Source organism: Oncorhynchus nerka, linkage group LG12 (genome assembly GCF_034236695.1).
Source record: "Oncorhynchus nerka isolate Pitt River linkage group LG12, Oner_Uvic_2.0, whole genome shotgun sequence".
Taxonomy (NCBI): Eukaryota; Metazoa; Chordata; class Actinopteri; order Salmoniformes; family Salmonidae; genus Oncorhynchus; species Oncorhynchus nerka.
In genome coordinates, this window is record NC_088407.1 from 90,363,228 (window position 1) to 90,379,295 (window position 16,068).

Consider the following 16,068-nt stretch of genomic DNA (forward strand, 5'->3'; position numbering starts at 1 on the left):
TCATTAGAATATGTTAACAGCTCATTAGAATGTGTTAACAGCTCATTAGAATATGTTACCAGCTCATTAGAATACAGTGCATTAGAATGTGTTAACAGCTCATTAGAACATGTTAACAGCTCATTAGAATATGTTAACAGCTCATTAGAATGTGTTAACAGCTCATTAGAATGTGTTAACAGCTCATTAGAATATGTTAACAGCTCATTAGAATGTGTTAACAGCTCATTAGAATATGTTACCAGCTCATTAGAATGTGTTAACAGCTCATTAGAATATGTTAACAGCTCCAGTCCATAATACGACCTAGCTGTTTTACATACCAGTCCATAATAAGACCTAGCTGTTTTACATACCAGTCCATAATAAGACCTAGCTGTTTTACATACCAGTCCATAATAAGACCTAGCTGTTTTACATACCAGTCCATAATAAGACCTAGCTGTTTTACATACCAGTCCATAATAAGACCTAGCTGTTTTACATACCAGTCCATAATAAGACCTAGCTGTTTTACATACCAGTCCATAATAAGACCTAGCTGTTTTACATACCAGTCCATAATAAGACCTAGCTGTTTTACATACCAGTCCATAATAAGACCTAGCTGTGTTACATACCAGTCCATAATAAGACCTAGCTGTTTTACATACCAGTCCATAATAAGACCTAGCTGTAGAACTCTTTTGGGTCCAGGTAGAACCCTTTTTGGTTCCAGGTAGAACTCTTTTGGTTCCAGGTAGAACCCTTTTGGGTTCCGTGAGGATCCCTTTCAACAGAGGGTTTCTACCTGGAACCAAAAAGGGTTCTACCTGGAACCAAAAAGGGTTCCACCTGGAACCAAAAAGGGTTCTCCTACGGTGACATCCGAAGAACCCTTTTTGGAACCCTTTTTTGTACCAGTGTAGTGATCTAACTAAATCCCATCGGTGGGGTCAGAGGAGTTAGGGTTACGGTTCACCCCATCGGTGGGGTCAGAGGAGTTAGGGTTACGGTTCACCCCATCGGTGGGGTCAGAGGAGTTAGGGTTACGGTTCACCCCATCGGTGGGGTCAGTGCGGTTAGGGTTACGGTTCACCCCATCGGTGGGGTCAGAGGAGTTAGGGTTACGGTTCACCCCATCGGTGGGGTCAGAGGAGTTAGGGTTACGGTTCACCCCATCGGTGGGGTCAGTGGAGTTAGGGTTACGGTTCACCCCATCGGTGGGGTCAGAGGAGTTAGGGTTACGGTTCACCCCATCGGTGGGGTCAGAGGAGTTAGGGTTACGGTTCACCCCATCGGTGGGGTCAGAGAAGTTAGGGTTACGGTTCACCCCATCGGTGGGGTCAGAGGAGTTAGGGTTACGGTTCATCCCATCGGTGGGGTCAGAGGAGTTAGGGTTACGGTTCACCCCATCGGTGGGGTTCAGAGGAGTTAGGGTTACGGTTCACCCCATCGGTGGGGTCAGAGGAGTTAGGGTTACGGTTCACCCCATCAGTGGGGTCAGAGGAGTTAGGGTTACGGTTCACCCCATCGGTGGGGTCAGAGGAGTTAGGGTTACGGTTCACCCCATCGGTGGGGTCAGAGGAGTTAGGGTTACGGTTCACCCCATCGGTGGGGTCAGAGGAGTTAGGGTTACGGTTCACCCCATCGGTGGGGTCAGATGGAGTTAGGGTTACGGTTCACCCCATCGGTGGGGTCAGTGGAGTTAGGGTTACGGTTCACCCCATCGGTGGGGTCAGAGGAGTTAGGGTTACGGTTCATCCCATCGGTGGGGTCAGAGGAGTTAGGGTTACGGTTCACCCCATCGGTGGGGTCAGAGGAGTTAGGGTTACGGTTCACCCCATCGGTGGGGTCAGAGGAGTTAGGGTTACGGTTCACCCCATCGGTGGGGTCAGAGGAGTTAGGGTTACGGTTCACCCCATCGGTGGGGTCAGAGGAGTTAGGGTTACGGTTCACTCCCTCTTGTCTGTATCAGACATGTTGTTTCCCCCTACGGACACAATGCAGTCATTTATCAGAAAGACGCTGGTGGTACCAGTCATTTATCAGATAGTCTCTGTCTCTTTGTCTCACTGAGGTTGAACTATGTGTGGCCAGAGACCAACTGCCAGACACAGAGGCTTTCAGGAGGAATGTTAGAACAAGAGGCACTCTAGCTCAGCGGACAATCGCCAATAAAACAATCAGTGTGGTGTCCTGGGATCCTGCTATAACCTGTTCATCATGCTATAACCTGTTCATCCTGCTATAACCTGTTCATCCTGCTATAACCTGTTCATCATGTTATAACCTGTTCATCATGCTATAACCTGTTCATCCTGCTATAACCTGTTCATCATGCTATAACCTGTTCATCCTGCTATAACCTGTTCATCCTGCTATAACCTGTTCATCATGCTATAACCTGTTCATCCTGCTATAACCTGTTCATCATGCTATAACCTGTTCATCCTGTTATAACCTGTACATCCTGCTATAACCTGTTCATCATGCTATAACCTGTTCATCCTGTTATAACCTGTACATCCTGCTATAACCTGTTCATCCTGTTATAACCTGTACATCCTGCTATAACCTGTTCATCCTGTTATAACCTGTACATCATGCTATAACCTGTTCATCATGCTATAACCTGTTCATCCTGCTATAACCTGTTCATCATGCTATAACCTGTTCATCATGCTATAACCTGTTCATCCTGCTATAACCTGTTCATCATGCTATAACCTGTTCATCATGTTATAACCTGTTCATCCTGCTATAACCTGTTCATCCTGCTATAACCTGTACATCCTGCTATAACCTGTTCATCATGCTATAACCTGTTCATCATGCTATAACCTGTTCATCATGCTATAACCTGTTCATCCTGCTATAATCTGTACATCATGCTATAACCTGTTCATCATGTTATAACCTGTTCATCCTGCTATAACCTGTTCATCATGCTATAACCTGTACATCCTGCTATAACCTGTTCATCCTGCTATAACCTGTTCATCATGCTATAACCTGTACATCATGCTATAACCTGTACATCATGCTATAACCTGTTCATCATGCTATAACCTGTTCATCATGTTATAACCTGTTCATCCTGCTATAACCTGTTCATCATGTTATAACCTGTTCATCCTGCTATAACCTGTACATCATGCTATAACCTGTTCATCATGCTATAACCTGTTCATCATGCTATAACCTGTTCATCATGCTATAACCTGTTCATCCTGCTATAACCTGTTGAATTGTCTTGCGTTGGAGACATTTGTAGAACAACTCAGAAGGTGATGAATGGCAGTGTTATGCTTTAGACAACATGTGATGTGGTTGTCAGACTCCTGTCTTTTCCTCATCAGCTGATCTGACTGTACTGATGTTATACCTGGTTTCAGCCACTAACCCTTCTGTTGGTGCTTTTCTCCTCTCTCTTCCTGTCTCTTCCTCTCCTCTCTCTTCCTCTCCTCTCCTCTCCTATCTCTTCCTGTCTCGTCCTCTCCTCTCCTATCTCTTCCTGTCTTTAACTCTCCTAACCTCTCTTATATCTTCCTCCCCTAATCTGCCCTCTCTTCCTCTCCTAATCTCTTCCTCTTCTCTCTCTTCCTCTTCTATCTCTTCCTGTCTTTTCCTCTCCTAAACTCTCCTCCTCTTCCTCTCCTATCTCTTCATGTCTCTTCCTATCCTCTCGTATCTCTTCCTCTCCTGACCTCTCCTCCTCTTCCTCTCCTAACCTCTCCTCCTCTTCCTGTCCTAACCTCTCCTCTCTTCCTGTCTCTTCCTCTCCTATCTCTTCCTCTCCTAACCTCTCCTATTTCTTCCTCTCCTAACCTCTCCTCTCTCCTATCTCTTCCTCTCCTAACCTCTCCTCTCTTCCTCTCCTAACCTCTCCTATTTCTTCCTCTCCTCTCTCTTCTTCTCCTAACCTCTCCTCTTTCTTCCTATCCTAACCTCTCGTCTCTCTTCTTCTCCTAACCTCTCCTCTCTCTTCCTCTCATAACCTCTCCTCTCTCTTCCTCTCATAACCTTTCCTCTCTCTTCCTCTCCTAACCTCTCCTCTCTCTTCTTCTCCTAACCTCTCCTCTCTCTTCTTCTCCTAACCTCTCCTCTCTCTTCCCCTCCTCTCTCTTCTTCTCCTAACCTCTCCTCTCTCTTCCTCTCTCTTCCTCTCCTCTCTCTTCCTCTCCTAACCTCTCCTCTCTCTCTCTTCCTCTCTTCTCCTCTCCTCTCTCTTCCTCTCCTAACCTCTCCTCTCTCTCTCTTCCTCTCTCTCTCTTCCTCTCTTCTCCTCTCCTCTCTCTTCCTCTCTTCTCCTCTCCTCTCTCTTCATGTCTTCTCTTCTCCTCTCTTGTCCTCTCCACTGCTCTTCTTCTCCTAACCTCTCCTCTCTCTTCCCCTCCTCTCTCTTCTTCTCCTTATCTCTCCTCTCTCTTCCTCTCTCTTCCTCTCCTCTCTCTTCCTCTCCTAACCTCTCCTCTCCTCTCTCTTCCTCTCTTCTCCTCTCCTCTCTCTTCCTGTCTTCTCCTCTCCTCTCTCTTCCTCTCCTAACCTCTCCTCTCTCTCTCTTCTCCTCTCCTCTCTCTTCCTGTCTTCTCCTCTCCTCTCTCTTCCTCTCTTCTCCTCTCCTCTCTCTTCCTCTCTTCTCCTCTCCTCTCTCTTCCTGTCTTCTCCTCTCCTCTCTCTTCCTCTCTTCTCCTCTCCTCTCTCTTCCTGTCTTCTCCTCTCCTCTCTCTTCCTGTCTTCTCTTCTCCTCTCCTCTCTCTTCCTGTCTTCTCTTCTCCTCTCCTCTCTCTTCCTGTCTTCTCCTCTCTCTTCCTGTCTTCTCCTCTCTCTCTCTTCCTGTCTTCTCCTCTCCTGTCTTGTCCTCTCCACTGCTCTTCAGACTACGGCCAGAAGGCCCAAGGTGAGCCCAATCTTCTACAGAGGCATTTTGTTCCTTAACTTCTTGAGTGAACTCAGTATTTTTTTCAAACTTTTATCTTTCTTTTTATTCTTTATATATATATATATATTTTTTCTCACTCATAACTAATATTTTTATTACATAGGTCTGTATTAATCCATCTGTCTTCTGGTGAATGTCAGAAGCTTTGCCAGACATGACATTTTCTATACCAAATTTCACAGTGATGTGTTTGTCTGGTCCCCGGTGTCTAACCCCTTACTGGGGACATGATGGTCTAACCTTCCTCTCTCTCCTCCTCTCTTTATATATTCTCTACTCCTCTCTCTCTCCCTTTCCTCCTCTCTCTCTCTCTCCTCTCTTTCTCTCTCTCCCTTTCCTCCTCTCTCTCTCTCTCCTCTCTCTCTCTCTCTCCCTTTCCTCCTCTCCCCTCCTCTCTCTCTCTCTCTCTCTCCTCCTCTCTTTCTCTCCTCTCTCTCTCCCTCTCCCTTTCCTCCTCTCCCCTCCCCTCTCTCTCTCTCTCCTCTCCCTCTCTCCCTTCCTCTCTCTCTCTCTCTCTCCCTTCCTCTCTCTCTCTCTCCTCTCTCTCTCTCCCTTTCCTCCTCTCCCTCTCTTCCTCTCTCTCCTCTCTCCTCCTCTCTCCCCCTCTCTCTCTCCCTCTCTCTCCTCTCTCTCTCTCTCTCTTCCTCTCTCCCCCTCCAGCCCAGCCGTCCTGCGGGAACCGGAGCCTCCAAGGCGGGGCCCTCTGGGTCTGTGTCTGCCTCGGCTGGAGAGATGAGCAGCAGCGAGCCTTCCACCCCGGCACAGACCCCCCTGGGGGCCCCCATCATCCCCTCACCCGGGGGGCTCCTCTCCCCTTCAGCCCCCCCACCTCCACTCCCCAGCAAGGTACAGTGGATGACTAACTGTACTGTATGACCCACTGTGATACTGGAGTGATGTAATACCCTCAGGTGTAATGACACAGTAAACACAAGCTGTTCTTCCTCATTTAGTCACCTGTTAACAGGTGTACTGTCTTGGGTTAGATGTGTACAATATCAATATATAGTAAGCCATTTTTTTCTCCATCATTTCATGGAGAACCCAGAATCTCTGGTGGCACTGCGATGCCTTAGACCACTGCGCCACCCGGGAGGCTATAGCAAATAGCTAAAAAGATTCTGTATGTTTTTAAAGACTAATTTTACCTGGTGTCTAAGTGTGTAAATGTTAGCTATACTCTGTAGTACAGAGTTCGGATTTTAATGTGCCCAAATTTCATCGCAGGAGGATTTGAATAAATATTTAACATGTATAATGGCCACCAGGGGGCGGCTGGAAGCAGTGTTTTTTAAGGCTACAGTATAACAACGCGCTACTGTATCTAGTGGGCTTTGGTCTGAGCAGCACGATCGGAGATTCATTGGGGGAAAGGTTCTACAAACCAATCGTCCTCATATCAGCAAGTATCAAGTATTCTGACGTTGCTGGTTTGCTGTTGCATCGTTGTGGACATGACAGGGGAACTCGCATGTTTGCAAACGAGGGAATAAATCACCTGTTTAAGAATGACGAATAGCCAGATTAGTTTCTCTGTGTAGCTACTATTACAATAGAACTGCTGTTTTGGGGTTCATCCGCACACATTTCACGCCCGTGCATATTATAAAATGACACCGATGTTCATGATTCTTTTTTTCGTTGATAACAAATATCGAAAGGTTAATACTAAATTACTAAACTAAATTAGAACGCTACTTCTTCCTAATGTAAACTAAATGCATTGGATACAAGACAAATAGTGTCATGTGATGAAGGATAACTTGTCCAATATAATTATATACATGCATATATATATCAAACAACACAATCGTTCAAAAGTTTGGGGTCACTTAGAAATGTCCTTTTTATTCAAAGAAAAGCAACAAAGAAAATGGTCAATTTTAAAATAACATCAAATTTATCAGAAATACAGTGTAGACATTGTTAATGTTGTAAATAACTATTGTAGCTGGAAACGGCTGATTTTTTTAAATGGAATATTAAACGACATTGAATGTTCCTGAGTGGCCAAGTTACAGGTTTGACTTAAATCTGCTTGAAAATCCAAGACTTAAAAATGGAAAATGAAAATGAATGTCTAGCAGTGATCAACAACCAGCTTGACAGAGCTTGAAGAATAATATGCAAATATTGTACAATCCAGCACAGCTCTTAGAGATTTACCCAGAAAGCCTCACAGCTCTTAGAGACTGACCCAGAAAGACTCACAGCTCTTAGAGATTTACCCAGAAAGCCTCACAGCTCTTAGAGACTGACCCAGAAAGACTCACAGCTCTTAGAGACTTACCCAGAAAGACTCACAGCTCTTAGAGATTTACCCAGAAAGACTCACAGCTCTTAGAGATTTACCCAGAAAGCCTCACAGCTCTTAGAGACTGACCCAGAAAGACTCACAGCTCTTAGAGACTTACCCAGAAAGACTCACAGCTCTTAGAGATTTACCCAGAAAGACTCACAGCTCTTAGAGACTTACCCAGAAAGACTCACAGCTCTCAGTGACTTACCCAGAAAGACTCACAGCTCTTAGAGACTGACCCAGAAAGACTCACAGCTCTTAGAGACTTACCCAGAAAGACTCACAGCTCTTAGAGACTTACCCAGAAAGACTCACAGCTCTTAGAGACTTACCCAGAAAGACTCACAGCTCTTAGAGACTTACCCAGAAAGACTCACAGCTCTTAGAGATTTACCCAGAAAGACTCACAGCTCTCAGTGACTTACCCAGAAAGACTCACAGCTCTTAGTGACTTACCCAGAAAGACTCACAGCTCTTAGAGACTTACCCAGAAAGACTCACAGCTCTCAGTGACTTACCCAGAAAGACTCACAGCTCTTAGTGACTTACCCAGAAAGACTCACAGCTCTTAGAGATTTACCCAGAAAGACTCACAGCTCTTAGAGATTTACCCAGAAAGACTCACAGCTCTTAGAGACTTACCCAGAAAGACTCACAGCTCTTAGTGACTTACCCAGAAAGACTCACAGCTCTTAGAGACTTACCCAGAAAGACTCACAGCTCTCAGTGACTTACCCAGAAAGACTCACAGCTCTTAGTGACTTACCCAGAAAGACTCACAGCTCTTAGAGATTTACCCAGAAAGACTCACAGCTCTTAGAGATTTACCCAGAAAGACTCACAGCTCTTAGAGACTTACCCAGAAAGACTCACAGCTCTTAGTGACTTACCCAGAAAGACTCACAGCTCTTAGAGATTTACCCAGAAAGACTCACAGCTCTTAGTGACTTACCCAGAAAGACTCACAGCTCTTAGAGACTTACCCAGAAAGACTCACAGCTCTTAGAGATTTACCCAGAAAGACTCACAGCTCTTAGTGACTTACCCAGAAAGACTCACAGCTCTTAGAGACTTACCCAGAAAGACTCACAGCTCTCAGTGACTTACCCAGAAAGACTCACAGCTCTTAGTGACTTACCCAGAAAGACTCACAGCTCTTAGAGACTTACCCAGAAAGACTCACAGCTCTCAGTGACTTACCCAGAAAGACTCACAGCTCTTAGTGACTTACCCAGAAAGACTCACAGCTCTTAGAGACTTACCCAGAAAGACTCACAGCTCTCAGTGACTTACCCAGAAAGACTCACAGCTCTTAGAGACTTACCCAGAAAGACTCACAGCTCTTAGTGACTTACCCAGAAAGACTCACAGCTCTTAGTGACTTACCCAGAAAGACTCACAGCTCTTAGTGACTTACCCAGAAAGACTCACAGCTCTTAGAGACTTACCCAGAAAGACTCACAGCTCTCAGTGACTTACCCAGAAAGACTCACAGCTCTCAGTGACTTACCCAGAAAGACTCACAGCTCTTAGTGACTTACCCAGAAAGACTCACAGCTCTTAGAGATTTACCCAGAAAGACTCACAGCTCTTAGAGATTTACCCAGAAAGACTCACAGCTCTTAGAGATTTACCCAGAAAGACTCACAGCTCTTAGAGACTTACCCAGAAAGACTCACAGCTCTTAGTGACTTACCCAGAAAGACTCACAGCTCTTAGAGATTTACCCAGAAAGACTCACAGCTCTTAGTGACTTACCCAGAAAGACTCACAGCTCTTAGAGACTTACCCAGAAAGACTCACAGCTCTTAGAGATTTACCCAGAAAGACTCACAGCTCTTAGTGACTTACCCAGAAAGACTCACAGCTCTTAGAGACTTACCCAGAAAGACTCACAGCTCCCAGTGACTTACCCAGAAAGACTCACACCTCCATGAGACTTACCCAGAAAGCCTCACAGCTCTTAGTGACTTACCCAGAAAGACTCACAGCTCTTAGAGATTTACCCAGAAAGACTCACAGCTCTTAGAGACTTACCCAGAAAGACTCACAGCTCTTAGAGACTGACCCAGAAAGACTCACAGCTCTTAGAGATTTACCCAGAAAGACTCACAGCTCTTAGAGACTTACCCAGAAAGACTCACAGCTCTTAGTGACTTACCCAGAAAGACTCACAGCTCTTAGAGACTTACCCAGAAAGACTCACAGCTCTTAGAGACTGACCCAGAAAGACTCACAGCTCTTAGAGACTTACCCAGAAAGACTCACAGCTCTTAGTGACTTACCCAGAAAGACTCACAGCTCTTAGAGATTTACCCAGAAAGACTCACAGCTCTTAGTGACTTACCCAGAAAGACTCACAGCTCTTAGAGATTTACCCAGAAAGACTCACAGCTCTTAGTGACTTACCCAGAAAGACTCACAGCTCTTAGAGACTTACCCAGAAAGACTCACAGCTCTCAGTGACTTACCCAGAAAGACTCACAGCTCTTAGTGACTTACCCAGAAAGACTCACAGCTCTTAGAGACTTACCCAGAAAGACTCACAGCTCTCAGTGACTTACCCAGAAAGACTCACAGCTCTTAGTGACTTACCCAGAAAGACTCACAGCTCTTAGAGACTTACCCAGAAAGACTCACAGCTCTCAGTGACTTACCCAGAAAGACTCACAGCTCTTAGAGACTTACCCAGAAAGACTCACAGCTCTTAGTGACTTACCCAGAAAGACTCACAGCTCTTAGTGACTTACCCAGAAAGACTCACAGCTCTTAGTGACTTACCCAGAAAGACTCACAGCTCTTAGAGACTTACCCAGACAGACTCACAGCTCTTAGTGACTTACCCAGAAAGACTCACAGCTCTTAGAGATTTACCCAGAAAGACTCACAGCTCTTAGAGATTTACCCAGAAAGACTCACAGCTCTTAGAGATTTACCCAGAAAGACTCACAGCTCTTAGAGACTTACCCAGAAAGACTCACAGCTCTTAGTGACTTACCCAGAAAGACTCACAGCTCTTAGAGATTTACCCAGAAAGACTCACAGCTCTTAGTGACTTACCCAGAAAGACTCACAGCTCTTAGAGACTTACCCAGAAAGACTCACAGCTCTTAGAGATTTACCCAGAAAGACTCACAGCTCTTAGTGACTTACCCAGAAAGACTCACAGCTCTTAGAGACTTACCCAGAAAGACTCACAGCTCTCAGTGACTTACCCAGAAAGACTCACACCTCCATGAGACTTACCCAGAAAGCCTCACAGCTCTTAGTGACTTACCCAGAAAGACTCACAGCTCTTAGAGACTTACCCAGAAAGCCTCACAGCTCTTAGAGACTTACCCAGAAAGACTCACAGCTCTTAGAGATTTACCCAGAAAGACTCACAGCTCTTAGAGACTTACCCAGAAAGACTCACAGCTCTTAGAGACTGACCCAGAAAGACTCACAGCTCTTAGAGATTTACCCAGAAAGACTCACAGCTCTTAGAGACTTACCCAGAAAGACTCACAGCTCTTAGTGACTTACCCAGAAAGACTCACAGCTCTTAGAGATTTACCCAGAAAGACTCACAGCTCTTAGAGACTTACCCAGAAAGACTCACAGCTCTTAGAGATTTACCCAGAAAGACTCACAGCTCTTAGAGACTTACCCAGAAAGACTCACAGCTCTTAGTGACTTACCCAGAAAGACTCACAGCTCTTAGAGACTGACCCAGAAAGACTCACAGCTCTTAGAGATTTACCCAGAAAGACTCACAGCTCTTAGAGATTTACCCAGAAAGACTCACAGCTCTTAGAGACTGACCCAGAAAGACTCACAGCTCTTAGAGACTGACCCAGAAAGACTCACAGCTCTTAGAGACTTACCCAGAAAGACTCACAGCTCTCAGTGACTTACCCAGAAAGACTCACAGCTCTTAGTGACTTACCCAGAAAGACTCACAGCTCTTAGAGACTTACCCAGAAAGACTCACAGCTCTCAGTGACTTACCCAGAAAGACTCACAGCTCTTAGAGACTTACCCAGAAAGACTCACAGCTCTTAGAGACTTACCCAGAAAGACTCACAGCTCTTAGTGACTTACCCAGAAAGACTCACAGCTCTTAGTGACTTACCCAGAAAGACTCACAGCTCTTAGTGACTTACCCAGAAAGACTCACAGCTCTTAGAGACTTACCCAGAAAGACTCACAGCTCTCAGTGACTTACCCAGAAAGACTCACAGCTCTTAGTGACTTACCCAGAAAGACTCACAGCTCTTAGTGACTTACCCAGAAAGACTCACAGCTCTTAGAGACTTACCCAGAAAGACTCACAGCTCTTAGTGACTTACCCAGAAAGACTCACAGCTCTTAGAGACTTACCCAGAAAGACTCACAGCTCTTAGTGACTTACCCAGAAAGACTCACAGCTCTTAGTGACTTACCCAGAAAGACTCACAGCTCTTAGAGACTTACCCAGAAAGACTCACAGCTCTTAGAGACTTACCCAGAAAGACTCACAGCTCTCAGTGACTTACCCAGAAAGCCTCACAGCTCTTAGAGACTTACCCAGAAAGACTCACAGCTCTTAGAGACTTACCGAGAAAGACTCACAGCTCTTAGAGACTTACCCAGAAAGACTCACAGCTCTTAGTCTTACCTAGAAAGACTCACAGCTCTTAGTGACTTACCCAGAAAGACTCACAGCTCTTAGAGACTTACCCAGAAAGACTCACAGCTCTTAGAGACTTACCCAGAAAGACTCACAGCTCTTAGAGACTTACCCAGAAAGACTCACAGCTCTTAGAGACTTACCCAGAAAGAATCACAGCTCTTAGTGACTTACCCAGAAAGACTCACAGCTCTTAGTGACTTACCCAGAAAGACTCACAGCTCTTAGAGACTTACCCAGAAAGACTCACAGCTCTTAGAGACTTACCCAGAAAGACTCACAGCTCTTAGAGACTTACCCAAAAAGAATCACAGCTCTTAGTGACTTACCCAGAAAGACTCACAGCTCTTAGTGACTTACCCAGAAAGACTCACAGCTCTTAGCGACTTACCCAGAAAGACTCACAGCTCTTAGTGACTTACCCAGAAAGACTCACAGCTCTTAGAGACTTACCCAGAAAGACTCACAGCTCTTAGAGACTTACCCAGAAAGCCTCACAGCTCTTAGTGACTTACCCAGAAAGACTCACAGCTCTTAGAGACTGACCCATAAAGACTCACAGCTCTTAGAGACTTACCCAGAAAGACTCACAGCTCTTAGAGACTGACCCAGAAAGACTCACAGCTCTTAGAGACTTACCCAGAAAGACTCACAGCTCTTAGAGACTTACCCAGAAAGACTCACAGCTCTTAGAGACTTAAGATTCAAAAAACATGTTTTCACTTTTATTTAACCTTTATTTAACTAGGCAAGTCAGTTAAGAACAAATTCTTATTTTAAATGACGGCCTAGGAACAGTGGGTTAACTGCCTGTTCAGGGGCAGAACGACAGATTTGTACCTTGTCAGCTCGGGGATTTGAACTTGCTAGTCCAACTACTTGCGGTTACTCTAACCACTAGGCGACCCTGCCGCCCCTACACTCTAACCACTAGGCGACCCTGCCGCCCCTACACTCTAACCACTAGGCGCCCCTGCCGCCCCTACATTCTAACCACTAGGCGACCCTGCCGCCCCTACACTCTAACCACTAGGCGACCCTGCCACCTCTACACTCTAACCACTAGGCTACCTGCCGCCCCTACACTCTAACCACTAGGCGCCCCTGCCGCCCCTACACTCTAACCACTAGGCTACCTGCCTCCTCTACACTCTAACCACTAGGCTACCTGCCTCCTCTACACTCTAACCACTAGTCTACCTGCCGCCCTACACTCTAACCACTAGGCTACCTGCCACCACTACACTCTAACCACTAGGCTACCTGCCACCTCTACACTCTAACCACTAGACTACCTGCCACCACTACACTCTAACCACTAGTCTACCTGCCGCCCTACACTCTAACCACTAGGCTACCTGCCACCACTACACTCTAACCACTAGGCTACCTGCCACCTCTACACTCTAACCACTAGACTACCTACTGCCCCTACACTCTAACCACTAGGCTACCCTGCCGCCTCTACACTCTAACCATTAGTCTACCTGCCTCCTCTACACTCTAACCACTAGGCTACCTGCCTCCTCTACACTCTAACCACTAGGCTACCTGCCTCCTCTACACTCTAACCATTAGGCTACCTACCTCCTCTACACTCTAACCACTAGGCTACCTGCCTCCTCTACACTCTAACCACTAGGCTACCTACTGCCCCTACACTCTAACCACTAGTCTACCTGCCTCCTCTACACTCTAACCACTAGGCTACCTGCCGCCTCTACACTCTAACCACTAGGCTACCTGCCTCCTCTACACTCTAACCACTAGTGTACCTGCCTCCTCTACACTCTAACCACTAGGCTACCTGCCGCCCCTACACTCTACCCACTAGGCTACCTGCCACCTCTACACTCTAACCACTAGGCTACCTGCCGCCCCTACACTCTAACCACTAGGCTACCCTGCCGCCTCTACACTCTAACCACTAGGCTACCTGCCACCTCTACACTCTAACCACTAGGCTACCTACTGCCCCTACACTCTAACCACTAGTCTACCTGCCTCCTCTATACTCTAACCACTAGGCTACCTGCCTCCTCTACACTCTAACCACTAGGCTACCTGCGTCCTCTACACTCTAACCACTAGGCTACCTGCCTCCTCTACACTCTAACCACTAGGCTACCTGCCTCCTCTACACTCTAACCACTAGGCTACCTGCCTCCTCTATACTCTAACCACTAGGCTACCTGCCTCCTCTACACTCTAACCACTAGGCTACCTGCCACCTCTACACTCTAACCACTAGGCTACCTACCTCCTCTACACTCTACTCACTAGGCTACCTGCCACCTCTACACTCTAACCACTAGGCTACCTGCCTCCTCTACACTCTAACCACTAGGCTACCTGCCACCTCTACACTCTAACCACTAGGCTACCTGCCTCCTCTACACTCTAACCACTAGGCTACCTGCCTCCTCTACACTCTAACCACTAGGCTACCTGCCTCCTCTACACTCTAACCACTAGGCTACCTGCCTCCTCTAAACTCTAACCACTAGGCTACCTGCCACCTCTACACTCTAACCACTAGGCTACCTACTGCCCCTACACTCTAACCACTAGTCTACCTGCCTCCTCTACACTCTAACCACTAGGCTACCTGCCTCCTCTACACTCTAACCACTAGGCTACCTGCCTCCTCTACACTCTAACCACTAGGCTACCTGCCACCTCCACACTCTAACCACTAGGCTACCTGCCACCCCTACACTCTAACCACTAGGCTACCTGCCTCCCCTACACTCTAACCACTAGGCTACCTGCCACCCCTACACTCTAACCACTAGTCTACCTGCCTCCTCTACACTCTAACCACTAGGCTACCTACTGCCCCTACACTCTAACCACTAGTCTACCTGCCTCCTCTACACTCTAACCACTAGGCTACCTGCCTCCTCTACACTCTAACCACTAGGCTACCTGCCTCCTCTACACTCTAACCACTAGGCTACCTGCCACCTCCACACTCTAACCACTAGGCTACCTACCACCCCTACACTCTAACCACTAGGCTACCTGCCTCCCCTACACTCTAACCACTAGTCTACCTGCCTCCTCTACACTCTAACCACTAGGCTACCTGCCGCCCCTACACTCTAACCACTAGGCTACCCTGCCGCCTCTACACTCTAACCACTAGGCTACCTGCCACCTCTACACTCTAACCACTAGGCTACCTACTGCCCCTACACTCTAACCACTAGTCTACCTGCCTCCTCTACACTCTAACCACTAGGCTACCTGCCTCCTCTACACTCTAACCACTAGGCTACCTGCGTCCTCTACACTCTAACCACTAGGCTACCTGCCTCCTCTACACTCTAACCACTAGGCTACCTGCCTCCTCTACACTCTAACCACTAGGCTACCTGCCTCCTCTACACTCTAACCACTAGGCTACCTGCCTCCTCTACACTCTAACCACTAGGCTACCTGCCACCTCTACACTCTAACCACTAGGCTACCTACCTCCTCTACACTCTACTCACTAGGCTACCTGCCACGTCTACACTCTAACCACTAGGCTACCTGCCACCTCTACACTCTAACCACTAGGCTACCTACCTCCTCTACACTCTACTCACTAGGCTACCTGCCACCTCTACACTCTAACCACTAGGCTACCTGCCTCCTCTACACTCTAACCACTAGGCTACCTGCCACCTCTACACTCTAACCACTAGGCTACCTGCCTCCTCTACACTCTAACCACTAGGCTACCTGCCTCCTCTACACTCTAACCACTAGGCTACCTGCCTCCTCTACACTCTAACCACTAGGCTACCTGCCTCCTCTAAACTCTAACCACTAGGCTACCTGCCACCTCTACACTCTAACCACTAGGCTACCTACTGCCCCTACACTCTAACCACTAGTCTACCTGCCTCCTCTACACTCTAACCACTAGGCTACCTGCCTCCTCTACACTCTAACCACTAGTCTACCTGCCTCCTCTACACTCTAACCACTAGGCTACCTACTGCCCCTACACTCTAACCACTAGTCTACCTGCCTCCTCTACACTCTAACCACTAGGCTACCTGCCTCCTCTACACTCTAACCACTAGGCTACCTACCTCCTCTACACTCTAACCACTAGGCTACCTGCCACCTCCACACTCTAACCACTAGGCTACCTACCACCCCTACACTCTAACCACTAGGCTACCTGCCTCCCCTACACTC

The 16,068-nt window shown here is 47.0% G+C and overlaps 1 protein-coding gene across 1 annotated transcript in view; it reads left to right on the plus strand.

Annotated features, from left to right (window-relative positions):
* Nucleotides 1–16,068, plus strand: part of LOC115115213 (dynactin subunit 1-like) — a 130,481-nt gene that overhangs the window by 451 nt on the left and 113,962 nt on the right. The window contains exons 2-3 of the mRNA XM_065025966.1: nt 4,862–4,882; nt 5,585–5,770. Of these exons, the coding sequence (XP_064882038.1) occupies nt 4,862–4,882; nt 5,585–5,770 (207 nt within the window). The remainder of the gene's footprint in view (nt 1–4,861; nt 4,883–5,584; nt 5,771–16,068) is intronic.